Source organism: Strix uralensis, chromosome 1 (assembly GCF_047716275.1).
Source record: "Strix uralensis isolate ZFMK-TIS-50842 chromosome 1, bStrUra1, whole genome shotgun sequence".
Classification (NCBI taxonomy): Eukaryota; Metazoa; Chordata; class Aves; order Strigiformes; family Strigidae; genus Strix; species Strix uralensis.
This window is the reverse complement of record NC_133972.1, coordinates 40,253,154-40,271,458: the sequence shown is the minus strand read 5'-3', so window position 1 is coordinate 40,271,458 and position 18,305 is coordinate 40,253,154. Positions and strand designations below refer to the sequence as shown.

Sequence of the window (18,305 nt, the reverse complement as noted above, 5' to 3'; positions counted from 1 at the left end):
AAAAGAATTCCTTAGACACTCTGTGTGTGAAGGAGTAGGAAATTGCATCCAGTGCACAGCCACTGAACTGGATGCAGCTGGATCCAGCCCCATATCACATGAATCCTTGTGGGATCATTCCTCACCCATATCTCAATACGTACCTATAAAGCAGGAAATACACTTTCTGATCCCATCATATTGCGAGGAAAAAATGTATAGCACTCAGTGCAGTTAGGAAGCTCATAACTGCTTAGGATTATGGAGAACCTCAGGTAATTGCTTATCTTTTTCACAAGGCTGTATCTCCAAAGTACACAACTGACCTCGACTCAACTGAGGTTGAGTGACTTTTAGTGAGGTAATGTCCTCTAAAATAACTTTGTACACGGCTGAAGGCTAATCATGTGCTGAAACACATGCTAGGAAAGGAATTGGCTTTTCCCATCATCTCTGATGCAAACATATTCTTATACTCCTCTTGAAATCTTTATAACATATTAGTTACAAAAATAGGTACTTAATATTTCCTTAGGGACCTGCTCCCCGGTAATACTTTAGGTGTAAACAGGACATGCTTCAATGAAGAAACACTGTTATGACTCTATTAATAGGTAAGAAAAAAGTGATTTGAGTGAGGCTCAGTAAAACTATTTATGTATATAAACTATATGCTTCAATTCCTCTCAAATGCAACTGCAGGTGGCCTTATATCCCAAAATTCTGAGGCCTGAAATACAATGTTAGTTTTAGATCTTTTAGGGTTTTCTTGTTTTAAGAAGAAACCCGTGATCCAAAGGTATTAGACAGGACTGAAAATTTGTAAATTGAACATCAAAGGCTGATATAACCAGTCAATGGCATTAATTCTTAGCTGCAACAGAATATTTCTATCTATAAATCTCAAAGTATTTTACAAAGGCAGGAGAATCCTGTTTGTCACAAAGGGTAACAGAAAAATAAGGAGCTTTGCAAAGGGTCACCAGCAGTGCTTGAAATACAACTCAGGCTGCCTGGGTTACAAGTTCATGATGAGCATCTTTCTTCTCAATCTGGCAAACCGAGTAAAGGTTTGAAACAGTTCTGTCCATACAAGAAAGATGTATTTAATAGTGCATAATAGACTTGTATAGACTTATGGTGGCCTTCATGTTCAAATATTTCATACGCTAAGACCAAATATTGTAGACAGTTGCATTTTGTATTGTTTCTCTGCCACAGGACTCTCTGTAAGATATGTTAACTCATCTGAATAAGTTGACACGTCTGCCTTAGCTTCCTGAAAAGGGGATCTTCACAATGAAAGAGTTGTAAAACATGCAAGAAGAACCCAAGTCAAGTGAAGTACATGGGATAAAAAGAAAAAAGGATTTTTCTCATCTGAAGAGAAGAAACAGCAGATTAGTGTTCTGGTGGTGACAGAGATACCGAATAAAAATAAGTAACGGCTTATTAGAGCTCAAAAAAAAAAAAAAAACAAACTACCCACAGAGGAAGAAAAACTCTTGGATTTGCATGGAGAAGACCAAACAACTGGATGCCACAGCCCAATTCTTTACTTTTTATCTTCATCTGCATTTGTGCTGATTGGTTTGACCTTGCTTGTTTCAATCCCTCTATACAAGAATAAAGGTATAAAGAAAGGGCAAAGGCAGAATGAATCAGTGTCCTCATAGCAAGCAAACACAAAAACCCCAATAAGGCATATAAGATTAGCTTCATCCATATGATTATGAGGTAGAGTAGGGATATCTTGGTCCCAGTCCTGTTGAATTCAACAGACTTCAGGGTTCTTGTTTTATCTAAACTATACAGAATAATTCATAGCACTACTGTGAAATGCTGGAGATCTTACCAAGCCATTATGTAGAGTTCTGCTGCCAGCAAATGTTGACAAAAACTGATGCTTCAGATTGTGTTTGGCCCTTAATCTCCATCCCTTCACAGGTCAGGCTTCCACCTGCTCAGAGAATGTTCACACATTCAGGAAACCATGCATCACGTATGGATATAAGCAAGGCAGAGGGATATCAAGTCTGTAGACCTTAAGGCAGACTCAGAGAAAGCATTTGAACTGTGTACATTGAAACATTGTGACTAAATATTCTTCTAACTTCTTTTGACAGAGTCTATTATATTTGCAATCCTGAAGTCTCTGCTACCTGTCATAATTATTATACCTAACCTTAAACTCAGTAATTATTATCCTTGTTCTCAAAGTCTAGTGAAGACATTCTGTTTTACAATTCTCAGGGGAAGCTGAAAATTTTTCTGTTGTTATGCCGAAACTTGCAGCAAGTAAATGGATTATGTTATGGTAGTAACAGGGATCTGTTAAATGTTCTTCTCCTCAGAACTGCTTCTCAGTCCTTTTCTGACTTCTACATCCATTTTGAAACTGGACAAAGCAGAAAGAAAAAGTTTTTAATTTTTTTACTCTGAATATCTTTTATATCAGTGCAGTTCTTCCTCTAGTATGTTCCTAAAGATCTGACAGTTGTCAGTTAAAATCCTCCTTGATCTTTTCTACCTGCCTCACCAAAAATCAGCCTGTGTGCTCTCTTTCCAGGACAATGAGACTGGATGCTTCTGAAATATCATACAGTTTTATTAGTAGATTTTATGTACTGGGAAGAATTTTTTGTCTAATTCTGACAGACTGGAACAAATGTCTTATGGGGATCACACTAAGTTGTATCTTACAGCTTCAGGATGGCAGGATCATTAATGACATATCCTAATAGAAGCACTTATATATTAATAATGTATACATTAATTACATGGCTATTATATAAAGTGCCTATAGAGTCTATGTACATGAATAGTATCCATGTAGTAAATCACAAAGCTATATGTCAACTGTAATTATCCATGCATTTTTAACTTTCTTTTTCCAGCTCCATTGGGCAACCTTACATTCCAGCACCCTGGAAAACTTAATCTTGCATTTCTGATAAAGTTTCCCTCCTTTTTCCACAAAATCTGGAGCTTCCTTCCAAAATTATAACAGACTAAAGATCAAAATAGACTAATTTTGTTAAAGCTCAGATCCTCCTTAAAAACAGTTTTCTACATCTAGAAAACCCTTAAGAATGTGATAACTGACATCTTGGTAAGCTTTTAGACCCTGAGATTTTCAGATAGGGAAAATTCAATTTCAGGTTCTGAAAGCTTACATTCTCAAGGCATTTTTAGAGCTTCCTATAGCCTTATCATAATAAATTTATAACATGAGGTCGTTATTTCTGAGACTTTCCACATAAAATAGACGATGACAGTACAATATAAAGAAGTTTCAAAATCCTAATTTTTTGCAGGTGGAAGGTTTCTTCCTTCCCATTGCCATTCTCTCCATTTCCACAGCCACAACACAACTGTGGAAGGTTTGGATACGCCTACTGCTGAGGAACCTTTAGATTTCCTCAGACAACTTGGGCCCAGAGAAACCCATGACAAGAGACACCCAAGATAATTTTCATTGTTTCAACAAAACAGAGCAAGAAAACAACTTGACATAGATTCAACCACATTAGTTCAGCTTCTAGAACTAGTTTAAACAAGACAGAAACCATCAACTTGTGACCAGCAGCAGGTCAAGGGTGGTGATTCTCTGCCTCTACTCCACTCTCATGAGACTCTACCTGGAGTACTGTATCCAGCTCTAGGTCCCCCAATAAAAGGACATAAACCTGTTGGAGTGAGTCCAGAGGAGGCCATGAAAATGATCAGGGGCCTGGAGCACCTCCCTTATGAGGACAGGCTGAGAGAGTTGGGGTTGTTCAGCCTGGAGAAGAGAAGGCTCTGGGGAGACCTTATAGCAGCCTTCCAGTACTTAAAGGGTGCTACAGGAAATAGGGGGAGGGACACTTTATAATGGAGTGTAGTGATAGGATGAGGGGGAATGGTTTTAAACTGAAAGAGCATAGATTTAGATTAGATATAAGGAAGAAATTATTTCCTGTGAGGGTGGTGAGACACTGGAACAGTTTGCCCAGAGAAGTTGTGGATGCCCCATCCTTGGAAGTGTTCAAGGTCAGGCTGGACGGGGCTTTGAGCAACCTGGTCTAGTGGAAGGTGTCCCTGCCCATGGCAGGGGGATTGAAACTAGATGATCTTTAAGGTCCCTTCCAACCCAAACCATTCTATGATTCTATGAACTTCTATCTTATAAATGTCTGAAACCTTTGATAACTTTCTTGAAAAAAGCACTTTGAATGTGTGTATGAGTGCACAAATATTAGCTAACACTTCTGTGCTGCTTCTCTAAGACACTCTACCTTGATCTTCCTTTCAAATCCTTAGTCAGGACTTGAGACTCTCCATCAGTCATTAACTTCATAGGCAGACAAATGATGAAGCCTGTGTCATTATTCAAAAATTTCTAAACATTTGAAGAATAGTTTTCTCTCTTTTTTTTTCAGCATATGAGGCTCAGAGAAAATAAAAGATGCTTGGGAACATTACTATAAAAGCCTTGTTTATTTTGGGGGGAGGGTCTGTAAAATGTACTTCTACCTTCACAAATAAACAACATGGAAATAACAAGCAGCTTGGGCATAATAATACACCTCCTTCACATCCATGTCAACAAAAGCATTATACCACATTGCTCCATGATATATTCTATAATTATGGCATAGCAACAACTGCATTCAGTAAAGAGTGGGTTACAGGCCTCAGCTTTAAATCTGAATTTCATCTTTCAACAATAAGAATAAAGGAAAAGATGAGGAAGTTTGATTGCCATTAAATTTTTAAGGGGAAGCTTATTTTTCCCTCATAGAGCATGGTCATGCAAAAATAGGAAGCTACCCTGTACCTGTATAAACATTAAAAACCTGACACATTGGACTGGCTTGTTTTTCCTGGTGTCCTTTTTGCTATGTATATGTGTCCCTCTGGATCCTTTTCTTTAGCAATAATGTTTCTGTCTATGTACTGAGTCCCTTTTGTTTTTATCTTATCAATATAGAGGTGCGGTTTTTAATGTGGTGACTTTTTCTTTAACACATTCTAAACATTCCAAGTGGACTTTTTCTTAGCAAATTTGAGACCACTTCATATAGTGCAAAACTCCACTGGCTTGAGTTACTTGCACCTCTAGACAGAAAGGGAATCCTGGTGTGCAGTCCAACAGAAGCTAAACTCATCTGATGTCTCAGAACTAAAGGTCCCAGAGCAAGTCATTCTAAGCTAATTTTTACTTCTCATAAGCTACAATTTACAGCTTGCAGTTGCCATTTTGCAGCAAAACTGAGAGCTATAATCTTTTCTTATGCTCAATGGTTTCAGGATTCTTTCTTTGCTCTTCGCTACTGGATGCAGCCATATGTGACACACTGTCCTTGTAATGTATGGAACTGCTGTCTGTTCCATTTAGGGCTTGTAAGAGAATTCAGCTCACACCTGCAATGATATTTTAGACTGATACCATTTTGGGACAATGAGTCAGCAGGTCACACTTCTATGGCTAGATCCTCTTACATAAATTTTCAGAAATACTGACTTCCCATTACAGTTTATGCACAGGTCATCCCCAAGCAACACAAATCAGCCAAATAAACTTGCCTTTTGTCTTCCAAAAATATTACTAAATGAAGACATCACATACACAGTATTTTCAGAGCTTTTTCTAATACCTGACATGAGAGATTTGGGTCTCTTGCTGCCTGTGTTTGTCACAGCCATCCCATCATAATCCAAACCATCTTGTCATAAGAAATCTCTGTGTGGATCCGCACCTGCTTTCAGAGTCAGATGCACTGGTCTGTTGATACAATTGATATAAATGCATGAAGTCACCTAAGGTTTTAAGAGTCCAAGTCTGATGAAATTAGGATATGTACTGCTTAATGTTATCTGTTGAGGATGGAACTTAGAGTATTATGGAATATGATATTGATAGAGTTAGAGGCAATATGAGAAGGGAAAGACATTAATTAGTGTGGGTTTCACTCTCTACTTATTTGGGGGGGGTTACAAGTTCTGAGTCCTATTTCAACCCTACATGTTACTAAATAGCCTTAGCTTTCTATATGCAAAAATGCCACACAGAGAGAAAACATCATGGTGAGATGTTAGGTGTTAAGTAGCAGAGATATAAAACGGGCATATTACTCACAAATTGGTCAATTCTTTTTCTTTTTTTTTTTTTGTGTTTCTTCTTTTTTTGGAAGAAATGCAGTTCCCAGTTAAACACAAATGTGGCAATGTTTCTCCCTTTAAAAATAACTTCGACTGCACTGTCAGCAGCTTAATAATCATGCGCAAGTTGACAATAGCTTTTTGTAAAGGGTGTGTTTGTTAACAAGGAAAACAAATCTTAGAGGCAAAGGATTCCAGGTTCAAATTTACAGATTTAGTGTAAAAACACCCAAACTACTTAAGCCAGTTGTGTTACATCCTTTTTAGTTCAATCACAGGATCCAAACAAAATGCAGGATACCGAACACTACCTTGTGCCACCAGAACTTTGTGCCTTCATTTCAAATAATACTCACCTCCAGGAGATACGAAGTCACCTGTAGCCAAAGGTCCATCCACTCCCAGGATAGACCAGCATCAGTGTTTAGAAGGGGAGCATGGCAGAAGGGTGACTCTGGCATGTCCTCTGAAGGTCTGACAGTCTCTGTATTAGGGACTTCCTGATTTGGAGACTTCAACTTCATCATCATAGTTGAGAAGCACTGTTAGCCATTTCTTCCACAAATTTGTCTAAGCAATTTTTCTTAATTAATTTAAGACTTGTGCCTGCCCAAACAGGTTACATCAAGAAACTTCACAAATTAATGGTTGTGCTGTTTGGTAAAGTACTTCCTTAATGTTTTTTAATTGCCTCAACCGCTTTTTTTTCTATTGCTCCCGCCAAGAAGTTCTTGTTATGAGACTCAGTAAATTTTGATTCCCTATTCTTCTTCTCCAAACAGTTCATGATATTATAGACCTTGATTTTATTCCTTCTCTACTATCTGTCCCAAGTTGAACTCTTTTAAGTTTCCGCTAATATAAAAACCATTTGTACGCCTCGCTTATTCTTATGACGTCTCTCAGTATCTTTCTAGGTCTTCCATAACCTTAGATGTCAGGATCAGAAATGCAAAAGTGGTCAGAGGGGCAAGAAAAGGTTACATGATGTGTGGAGCTGCTTTCCTGGCATTTAGCTGGCATAAAGCATTAATAAGCCAAGTTGAGGTTCAAGGACTGGTTTTGCCACAGCCAGGCTACGTAACTTACCCAAGGCTAGATCATGATCACAGAAAGTACTCAGTTTAATGGATTGCACAGTTCCAGGAATTGACCTTTTCTTATGTGGCAGTGCTTCTTCAGTCATTCAGGCTAGACTCACAGAGAAAATTGACATACTATAAAGTGAAGTATTAGAGTGTCTAAAAGATAATTTGTTACTGAGCAGAATATTCCCTTACATATTACAAAGAATTAAACACCAAAAACCAAATTCATTAAAGTTTTAATGCTGAGCAGACACATGCATGCGCTGCATAAAACTAACAGTCCTTTCCTGGGTGTAGGCATCTATTCTGGGCTCCAAGGAAACGTTTGACTGCCTCAGCTCCTATGAACTCCCTCCTGCAGTGTCACGCTGAAACTCTAACAAAGGTGTTCTTTATTTTATTTCTCTGTAGATGCAGATCTAGGTCTTCACTCATTTTGTTTCTCCCCCGTTTCATTCCTGCAGGAAGCGGAGGAGCCCTGGTTCAGCTGACCAGCTTTTGAAAGATTTTGTGGATATCCTTTATGTTTAGATATCCTAAATACTTATGGCTGGGCTCACAGAGCCTTGTAATATGGAGCAGAGCAGTGGCTGAAATTCCTTTGGAAGTCTAGCCTTTGTGGCTAAATCTGCAATGTACCTGAAATTTGCTAGTCCCGAGAATGGCTGGAATCTTAGTGCACTCCTTAAGATTTCTAAATGTCCACATGATCCTCGTGAACAGCTGGGAAGGCAATATGACCCTACAAATCCCAGCCACCTTTGCAGAGACCAATGCTGAGCCAGTTGTATAGCGGGGACTCCAGCATGTACAGTCTGCCAGCATTGGTCAGAAAAGACCACTGCAAGAATTAAAGTGATCTATAAAACTCCAGTGGAGAGCTTTATGCAAAATCAGTAGAATGCAGAAGACGTACATTTTTGTCTAATTTCATCATTTATTATTGTTCTCACACTACACCCCAGATCTTGATCACTTGATCATCTTTCTGAATACTGTAACAAGTGTCCTGTGTATATACCACACTACATAGGCATACACATTACTAAAACCAGGCCACAGACTCTATTAGCATAGAGCTACTTAGATGACTTCAAGGAAACCAAGCTGATTTGCCTCAACTCACCATCTGACCCATTATCCTGTAAGGTATCCTTTCTCTCTATTTTTTTTTTTTTTTAATATAGTGACAATAAAGTCACTACATTTATAGCCCAGAACATTATCTGCACTTCCCTATCTTGTTTGCTCTTTTAACAGCTACCAAACATTGTGCAGATGGTTTCACTAAATTATCAACAAGTCAGTTATCCAAAGTCAGTTCTGATATTCCTGTCCTTGGGTTTGTACTACCGGGGCCAAATACATCCCTGGTGCAGCTCTGTTAGCCTAACGCGTTTGACCCACTGACCACAAAGTGCACTGCCTCCAATTACCTTCTCTCTCTTGCTCTTATCTCAGTTTACTGACTGTAACTTATCTTAGTCCCTTCCTTATCTAAAACACTGCAATCTTCCAGGTCCCCTAATGCAGTTCATGATTTGACTCCTGTTGTTCTCATCTAATATTATTGTCCCTTTCTGTGTTTTACTTTCTCTCTTCCTTTTCCTGAAGCACTCCCACAAGCACTGCGGTCTTAAAGAATCATTGCTGTTTACAGAGTTTATTACTTTCCATCATTTCTTTTGATTCTCCTGCAGCATGTCTTTCAAATAATTATCTCTGATTTACTATATCTGTCATATAACCTCTTCCTTTCTGTACTAATCAGCTCTGGATTAGCTAGTTGGTAGGGTCAGATTGCCCCCGACAAACTTTTTCCCATCTCTGTGCTTCACCCAGGTATGCTGGGATCATGCTCTCCTCTGGCTTTCTACATGCATGCAGAGCTCCTCACCAGGTCTTCCAGGGCAGGCTTACCCCAGCTGGTCAGCAAACGTCTCAAGCTCTGAGAAGCTGGCACCTCTGTAAAAACACCTCCTTCTGCCTCTATTTAGGTCGTGTAGCCACATGCCACTCCCCATGCAAGGCTTTGACTGAAAGTCACCTAGCAAGTCCTTTGCTCTAAAAAACTCAACTCTGTACCTGAGCTTCTGTAAAATGTCACTGTACTAATGAGCACACTGTTCACTAAAATATCATGGGTGAGTGAAGAATTGGTTTAAATATCTTCAGATAGATCAGCTAGGTCCTATCACAGAGGGGAGGGGGAAAGAAAACAGTGAAGTATCCTCTACTCTTTCCTTTTTAGGGCATCAGCAAGGAACTGCCATAGCCTGTACTGTGGATTACACAGCAAAAATGCTATTTTGGACCCCAAGTATCCACCTAACTACCTGGATTCTGGAAAGAGATACAGAGACATTTCTTCTGAAACAAAACAAATCATAGCTACTCATCGTAGCTACTCATAAACTAACAATGAAAAAAAAAAAAACCCTAACCAATGGCTGTAATTACCTCTCTATGATGGATCTAAAAAGCATGGACATGAGCAGAAATGCCCACAGAGCTTTGTAAGAGCAAAGACATAGAAATTATGGCTTACCAGATCCAAATGCTTGATTGTGACCCTGCCTCAGGAGTAACTTCCTGTAACCTCTATTAACAGCAGGAAGCTTATTTTGAAAAAAACAAACTTCAGGGTATGCTGTGTATTTCTGAGGTCAGCTCGATTAAATTATGTAATAATACTGCAGCAGTATTAGACACAATACGTTTCTAGGGTAAATAATACTATAGTTTTGGAGAATATGATGTTTGGATACCTTCTTGGAGTTTATTTACCCCTTCTTTTGGTGATGTTTCTTGTGTCATTTTCACTCAAAAATAGTTCTTTGGGAAAATGTCAGTGAGACTCTTCATAGGCATTTTCAGACTATTACATAAGAAGATGGCACAGATATTTCCTTCCCACAGAAATTAAATCGGTGTTCAAGGGGGAAACCAATATTTCAACCTCCTGAAGTAAAAGATGTAGTTAACTTTACCTGCCTACGCAATCATGAAAGCTGGATGGTAAGGTATAGTGCTTTGCCGATGCATTTATGATTCTTAGAGATCTGACAGATATCCTCTGGGTAGTCTTATAGTTTTAAAATGCTACTGCCCCTAGCTTTCCATCCCCCTGCTCTGCCAGAGATTACCACTCCTGTAGCAGAAGCAACAGAAAACAATGCACTGTAGTTCCCTCTTCCATAAGAGAACAAGGAGGGCAGGGCTCAGTTATGTATTGCAGATGCTTCAGTTCTCAGCCTGGTATCTTAGCAGAACACAGGGGACTTTGAACTGGAGTTTCTGAGGAACACGCACCTGCTCCCAGCTGCTACCTCCTTTCCAAGCAGAGTAGCCTCTGATTAAAAAAAAACAAAACCAAAACCAAAAAACCCAAACGCAGCAAAGAAAACCCCCAAACAACTAGTGAAGAGAACTGAGAAATTACTCTCCTAGGCTCTTACAACTAGATCCAAGTGGGGTATTTCAGAATGATGATTCTTAGAGTATAAGATACTGTAAAAATTAAGACTCCCAAAATGTCTTAGAAGGAAATTATTTGGAAAAGCCCTCAGTGCTATTAATGTGAGCACTGAATAGGGTTGGTCATGGCTGCTATTACCTGTAGTATGTGAACTGAAGTTAATGCTCTTCAGAGGAGAAAGTACAGCCATTAATTCAAAGATTTCCTCATAATACCTTTTGCACACATTGATCTATTTCCTGCTATTAAAAACCAAACAAACAACAAACCACAAACAAGACAAAAATATTTACTAGATGAAATTGTCCTGTGAAGTTGGACTTGCAGCCCAAACCAGTCAGATGTCAAGGGCAATAAAACTCTAAGCACTAATCCCTGGGGAATAGCCCCAGGTACCAGAGATTCCCAAAAATGAAAAGATTCTGAGCAAAGGGCTCTTCGCAGAAAATTACTAGAGAAAACGATCCTTAATGTTCCTGTATCCCAAGTTCCCCAGTTCTACCACAGCAGTCAACTGTAAGTAAAGTAGGCAGATTTGGTCTGACAAGCATATGAAATTCATGCTCTCAGAGAATGTAATGTTAAGATTTGCACCATAGTTGGTGTGTGGGAAAGTTAGACTGGTGTGACCTTGGAGAGAACAGGCTTAGGCTCTCTGTCATGGAAAGTCATATCCCTAAAACAAAATTTGTGCGTTGCCCTAAACCTGAGATCTTAACTCTCTCAAATGGATTCTGAGGGGATCTGCCAAGTCCTGACTTAGTTTCACCTTTGTTAAGCTACTGGTGCAATTGCACTGTCATGGGAGAGGAAACCCGAACACCCACAGCTGTACCCCAGTGCATGGGTCTTGCAGTAATACCTCCCAGATTTGCTTCACAGTAGCAGTACCCTGGGCTGCCCACTGCTCTGGCCAGCAAGGACACACAAGTAAACACGCACAAGCTAACTCCATTACAGCTCCTCCTAAAAACAGAGGTGAAGCTTGTTTTCCCTCTACTCATGGCAGTTTGAAAATAAAACCAAAAAAATCCCAACGAAACAAAAACCCAGCAGCCCCACCCCAGCCCCAAACACCCCACATTCAAATTCAGTAGAGTATTAAAATGCCCTGTGAAAATGTCTAAGTGTTCTTAGTTGGAATCAGTCTTTCTCTAAATTTACATATACCATCGTCCTCCCTTTTGTCAGTCAAATATGATGCTTTGGCAATCTAACTCCTGGCTATAAATCATATATACATATACATGAATTGTACATACTCCTCACTTCTCTTTTTTGGTTACATTTTGCAGGAAGCCACTCTAGGCACTGGGAACAGACCATCATCTCCTCTTCCGAAAGAACCACCTTACTGCTGGGGCCTCTCCAGTCCAAATGGTTAGGAATCCAATACACAACAATCTTGCAGAAATCAGCTGCCAGATTTATTATTCTACCTGAAAACCCCAAACAAACAAAAAAAAAACCCCAAACAAACAAAAAAGTGGAATAAAAACAGACTTTAAATAAACCTCTTAGGTACATTTTAAAAAGGGTTAATCAGTTCAGTGAAAGACTTTTATATCTTCTGCTGAGAGATCATGTAATGTTGGTCTGATTGCTTGTTTTGTTCAGTGAGTCACTACCGTATACAGATATATATATATATTTCTTCTTAAATATTACACATTTGATGCATTTTTTTCCTTTTTTTTTTTTTTCATTTTTTTTTTTCCTCTTTTGTCCAACCCCTTTCCCAAATACCCACATCCTGCCACAGGCAAGAGGCGCTCCGTGCTGACATTAAAGAACCAAAACCAATCCAAGGACTTTTCATCAAAGCATGTTTCATTTGAACCTTATTTCAATGGAAACCACATTTTTTTTAAAACAATCTTACTCAATCTTTTCCCTTTCCTTTTTGCTAATTCTGCAATTTTAGGCTTCTGATTCTGGATTGATCACCGAAAATTTAGAGTGCCATTGAGACTTAAGGATGACAGAATTAGGTGACATATTAAGGCATATATACACTCCCATAAAATATGTTGTCTTATGGGTCTGAGTAAATGAAATATCTGCCCAAATGTTTTTTATGCACCTGTGGTTTCTAGTGACCACTACTTCTTTACTTTTGATTAACTACGTATTAAAATATTCATAGCTCAACTAGTGTCTTAACTGACAGAGGATGGAAAATTAACCCACCACCTAGGATTGTCTTTGAAATCCATCCATTATGACGAAAATTATTCTTGTTGTTTTATGGTTATGCATTCATTTTCCTAACGCTTCTCAGGAATACAGGAAAATGAGGTACTCCATATAACACCTATTTAAAGTTCACTGGGCAAAAAAAGAAATCCAGATCTTACCCCCTCTCCCTCCCTTCAAACGAGTAAATATTCTATTTCAGAAAAGGTGCTCATAAATATTTAAAACTTTTGTGTTTTTGTCAGGGTTTTTTTTTTCCCCATTTTACATACAGAATAGCGTGTGGCTTGTGTTCAAGATTACCCCTCTCAAAAAATAAAACATTTGAAAAAATAACAACAAAAAAAACCCCTCAAAATTTAAATTGTCTTCCGAGCATATCTGATCACATTTACATTTAGTGTCCAAAACAAGTCGATTGGTAACATCAGTGCCAGCACTACAACGTCATACAGCGACTTCATGGTATTCTTTGACAGTTCGTCTAAGTCTCCGTTCCACCGAAAATTACAAAAGGTTCTGCAGAGCTTTCCTTAGCAAGCTGAAGCTTACTAGTCATTTGTGGATGCGCATAAAAGCTGCTTATAGCACAGCTATGGCGTAAGCTATTTTCTAAGCAATAAATGGTTCAAGTCATCTATTTTGTCCTGAAATGCTACCTGTAGTTACAGCATTGCTTATAAATGGTCATAGTAAATTCAGCATCAAAGAGAATATTACAGAAAAAGACAGCAGCAGAAGCATTAGCATTATCTAGTATTTATATATGTTATCAACATAACACAGCAGTAAAAGGTTTAAATGCATATTAATGGGTACCGTGTCTAAAAATTACTAAAGTACCTATTTAGTGTATTGGATATTTTTCTCAAGGAGTGCTTGCTGTGTCTAAACAGCATAATTAGATATGTGACTTAGTACAGTTAATTCCTATCGATTAAATAACTTATTTATGTACCAAAGGAAATGGAAGGATACAAAATGTTTTCTCCCTCCCGATCACGATCCTGTATTTAATGCTGACACGATCATCAGAAAGCCTACCACATGTAATTACTACCCTCAAATGGATCTTGAAAGGTCTAAGTCATAGCATGGGCCACGTACGTATAGCAACGTGGCACCAGATACAGCATGCGGCTTGCAGCCTGAAGTCAGGGATTTTGCTGCTTGGTCACTGTACTGATGGCCACTCTGTCATTAAACAGGATTTTTTTTGAGGCCATACCAAAAACAAAAAAAGAAGAAAGAAGAAAGGAAAAACTCTTGAGATATCTGGGTGTTTTCAGAGGCAAGGTGCAAGGTCTGCCACTGCAAGCTTCTAAATTAAATGCTGTGGTATACGCTTTGCTTCTCTTTTGTAACTGCAGAAAGACAATTAAGAATGGCAAGAAACAAATGCCCTAGGCATGCTGTGCTGATATCATTATCAAGTGGTTATTCTGCACAATGAGAATTAACTGTACTACGGATACCCAGAGAAAATGTACAATATCTTATGCTGATATGAAACAAAACAGACATGATAATAGCTTTTTTTGTACTTAAAACCTGTACGTTCCCTTCCCAAACTTAAGTAAAAAGCAAACCCACCCTTTTCTTCCTGTTACACAGAATAACGTTTAGGTTCCAACCCTCCCCTTTCAAATAAAGTGCGCTGTCCATGGCAGACCATAGGAGTAATGCAACAGGAAAAGCCCCTTTTAGTGTACTATTTAAAAAACAAACTGAAGTCGTTTCAGCTTTCCTCTGGGTCTTGTGAAAGAGGAGAAGCCTAAGGGAGGGGGAAAACATCCCCTTCACTGTCACTGTTGTTAATAGACATAGCCTTCGTTATAGGGGTGGGTGTTGCAGCAGCCACCGTCCTGCATGTAGACCATGCTCTCATCAAAGTGGGACAGAGGCACAGTGTCCTCCTCATTGATGTGGCGCTCCATGTCAGTCTTCAGTAAGGGGCGCTGGTTGTCTGGAAAAGCCATGGAGAAAAGCGCTTCAGGGTCGCAAACAAACTTGTAGACATATCTTTCTCCAGCCACCTTAGGACAACAGAAGGGAGAAAAAGGTACAGCGTTAAGTAAGGCCTTGTGGTTTTGCAACTCCAAGTTCAACAGTCTTGTGAAGAACTCACCTCTGTTACACAATTAGTAACATGGCAGCAGAACCGGTAAAGCAATGACCTAGCAAAGACAACAGGGATCTGCAGAAGCAGACTGTGCAGAACACTCTTGATTTTGCCACATGTGACATCCTGTTGGAAGATGGACTAGGTATTCGACTTCTAAACATTTGTTTGCGATTGTTTCCTATACTTAACCACAAATGGAACTGTTCTTATTGGAAAATGTAAACAAATTGTCACTGCAGTGGCAAAATAGAATGACTAAGTCCAACACTCTGTGTGCGAGTGGAAAAAATAATCACATTACATGATAGAGATCTGAATTTCACTTTACGCAGACTGATTCATACTTAAGTATAAAAGCACTTAGTTATAGTGCATGCTGATTGTACAGGGACAGCTTAAGCAAATACATAGGCTAATATGTACTTAGCAATTGCTCATGCAAAGCTGGGACATTTGAATTTGCTTATGGAGGGGCAATTTGTCCAAAGATCCTACAATTTTCCCTTATTCAGAATTAGCACTACATGTCTGTGCTTCATCTTCCTAAAAACTAAAGAATGATAAAACCAGTACAGAATTATTGTATTTTTTTAAAAAAAAAAGTCAATATAGTATCTTCTCAATTACGTTAAAAAATATGAACCATGTTTCATGCTCATGGTTTATTAAAAATATTTTAAAATAAAGATCATACTGTCTGCTTCTTGCAACTCCAGCTAGCACAGCACTGGAAGTGAATGAATGAAGGTGGCTAAAGTGTTGCAAACTTATCTCTATTCTTATAGGTGCAAAATAGTCTGAAGCACTTCCCTAATTTTTCTTCTTATTTACTCTACAAGTAATGTAAAGTTTTTGTAGAGGCTACATCTGCAATGGAATTTTTTTCACCAAATTAATGTCAGCAAGTTTGACAGACTGAAGGCTGCATTCAGAAATTGGGCATTTGCATAACCTATTATCATTACTTAAAACAAAAGAGGAAAAAATGTGCATACAAACCTTGCAGTAAAGAAACCTGCTATGAATCTACAACCACCATTAGTTTTTAACATACACTCACTGGCCAGATAGGTTGATTCCAGAGCAAACCTCAAACATTGCTATGTCAGAAAAATAAGTATCCAAACTAGCTTTTACCATGCATGTTAAATACATTCTCGTAGATAATATAGTAGTAGTTTAACAGGTAGCAAGCTAGCTGTCAGAAGTACTTGTAAACTTTCCATATTAAACAACTGTGCAGGTTGCACAGCATTATCAGCCTTATGGTATTTCCATCCCCACCTTTTCAACTTGTTTCACTCTCTTTGCTACTTACTCTTGCCTCTGTGCTGCCTTTGAACTGTGGCAGCACAATTGCCTATGCAGCTGAGCTGTAACCCTCAACAAGGAACTCCTCTGCCTGAAGCACCACCCAGCAAAATTAAGCGTTTCTGCTTCTCCTCAACCAGATTCAGTCTCCAGTCCACTTTACAAAAAGACTCAGTGCACAGTTACGTGACACACAAAAATGGATGAGACACTGTGCTACTTAAGTACCACAAGCCCATACTAGCCCAGATTGTTGTCCAAGTTGACTCCTGGATAGCGAAAAAGGAGAGCACTACAAGGATCCCATAATCAAAGCAAGACAACTTGTAACAGGCAACTCCAAACCGAGACTTCACAAAACCTACTGGAAAAGTTGCCTAGTAACTTGAGCTGAGAGCATTGTTTCCATTCATGGAATTGGCAAATGACAGGTTTAAACATGTTAGTCTTCGCAGGTCACAGAACTAATGTGGAAAGATATGGAACAAGTTTTACTGCACAAGTTATTCATTATGATCTTTGATGACACCTGCCAGTTTTGTAGATGCAGCAGACAGGTGACTCCTATTGATTTTTCAGTCAATCTACATAGCACTACCTAGCAAGATTTAAAAACGTACATGTAAATCAGCAAGCCACAGTAGAAGGACAGGTTGAATACTGTCAGCAAGACCAGACTGTTATATATAAATTATTGTTAAATATTTCTCATAATTCAGCCTATTATAAAATATTAAATTCCACTTAAAAATGGTATTACTACAACACTATTGGTAAAATATTAAAGTATTTGGTATGTTAATAGGTATCATTTTTCTCCCCTATCTTGCACTTACCAAAGTACCCAAGAGCTGGGCAGCTAATTTAGGTCTGCAAAACATTATTCATACCGTACTCTACTGTTTGCCTTTCCCAGGTGCCAGGAAGCTCTTTTGGATATTTTTGAATGTTACCTCTTTCCCTATAATCGTGATGTGCATTGTGTGAGCTAAAACCAGACATTTTTTACATAGGAAAAAATGTCTTGATGCATATACTGGACCTGGTAGGTAAAAAAGCTTAGTATTTGCCTAAATAGATGAAAAACCTACCTAAGCAATGCAGTTACAAGTACTCCTCATAAGCTGACTTATGGATTAATACACAACACTCTGGTGAAATTGAATACAAAATTAGCTACTCACCTTTTGCATGATTCCCTTTTCATAATAATAGCGAAGTGATCGGCTAAGTTTATCATAGTTCATAGCTGGCCTATTTTTCTGAATCCCCCAGCGACGTGCCACCTGCCACAAAAATGGATTAGCACTGATTTGTTAAATGCATTTAACAAGTAGATCTTATCATCAGATACTTTATTTGGGGATGGAGGAGGGGAACCCTGCAGGTGCAACGAATAAACACAAGAGAAAAGGTTGCCATGATCTGAATTTTCCACGTACTACTATGATTTTTAATTGGACACACAGTCATCCATTAAACTTGAAGCAGACTTACTTATTTGCAAATGTGGTGGAGGGTTGGGGTTTTTTTCTTTGCTTTTAATAAAGAAAACCAATGCAAAAATAAAGCCACATGAAGAGATGACATACAAAAAATATTTATCAAGTTTCACCAGAAAAATTCCATAAAAGATGAAAACTTTTCTTTAGTTTGATACTGTGGGTAACTGTACTATTCCTTGCTGTCAGAACATTGTTACGTTAAACACACATGCATACACACCTAGTTCATGAACTAATACAGACTGTACTTGGAATGACAGCGATGTTGAGATTATTAGGAGATACAAGTCAAAAGCCAACTCCCAGTCTTAAATATTACTTCATCAAAGAAAATGAACAATCAGAGGAGTCAGGGTAATCTCTTGGAAGAAGTATATGGTAGTATGAAGAATGGGACAGAAATTTCATAATTGCAATTGTATAATTTCCCTTAAAAGAGAATAGTAAAAAGGGAGTTGCAAGCAATTCATGAAGCCATT

General features: G+C 38.5%; 1 protein-coding gene across 4 annotated transcripts in view; it reads right to left on the bottom strand.

Moving 5' to 3' along the window:
- Positions 1–12,094: 12,094 nt before the first annotated feature.
- ETV1 (ETS variant transcription factor 1) overlaps positions 12,095–18,305 on the bottom strand; it is a 66,927-nt gene continuing 60,716 nt past the window's right edge. For all 4 annotated transcript variants that reach the window (XM_074863534.1, XM_074863515.1, XM_074863524.1 and 1 more), the window contains 2 exons: positions 17,506–17,607; positions 12,095–14,921 (listed from right to left, as the gene is read on the bottom strand). In XM_074863534.1, the coding sequence (XP_074719635.1) occupies positions 14,700–14,921; positions 17,506–17,607 (324 nt within the window). In that variant the 3' untranslated portion in view covers positions 12,095–14,699. The remainder of the gene's footprint in view (positions 14,922–17,505; positions 17,608–18,305) is intronic.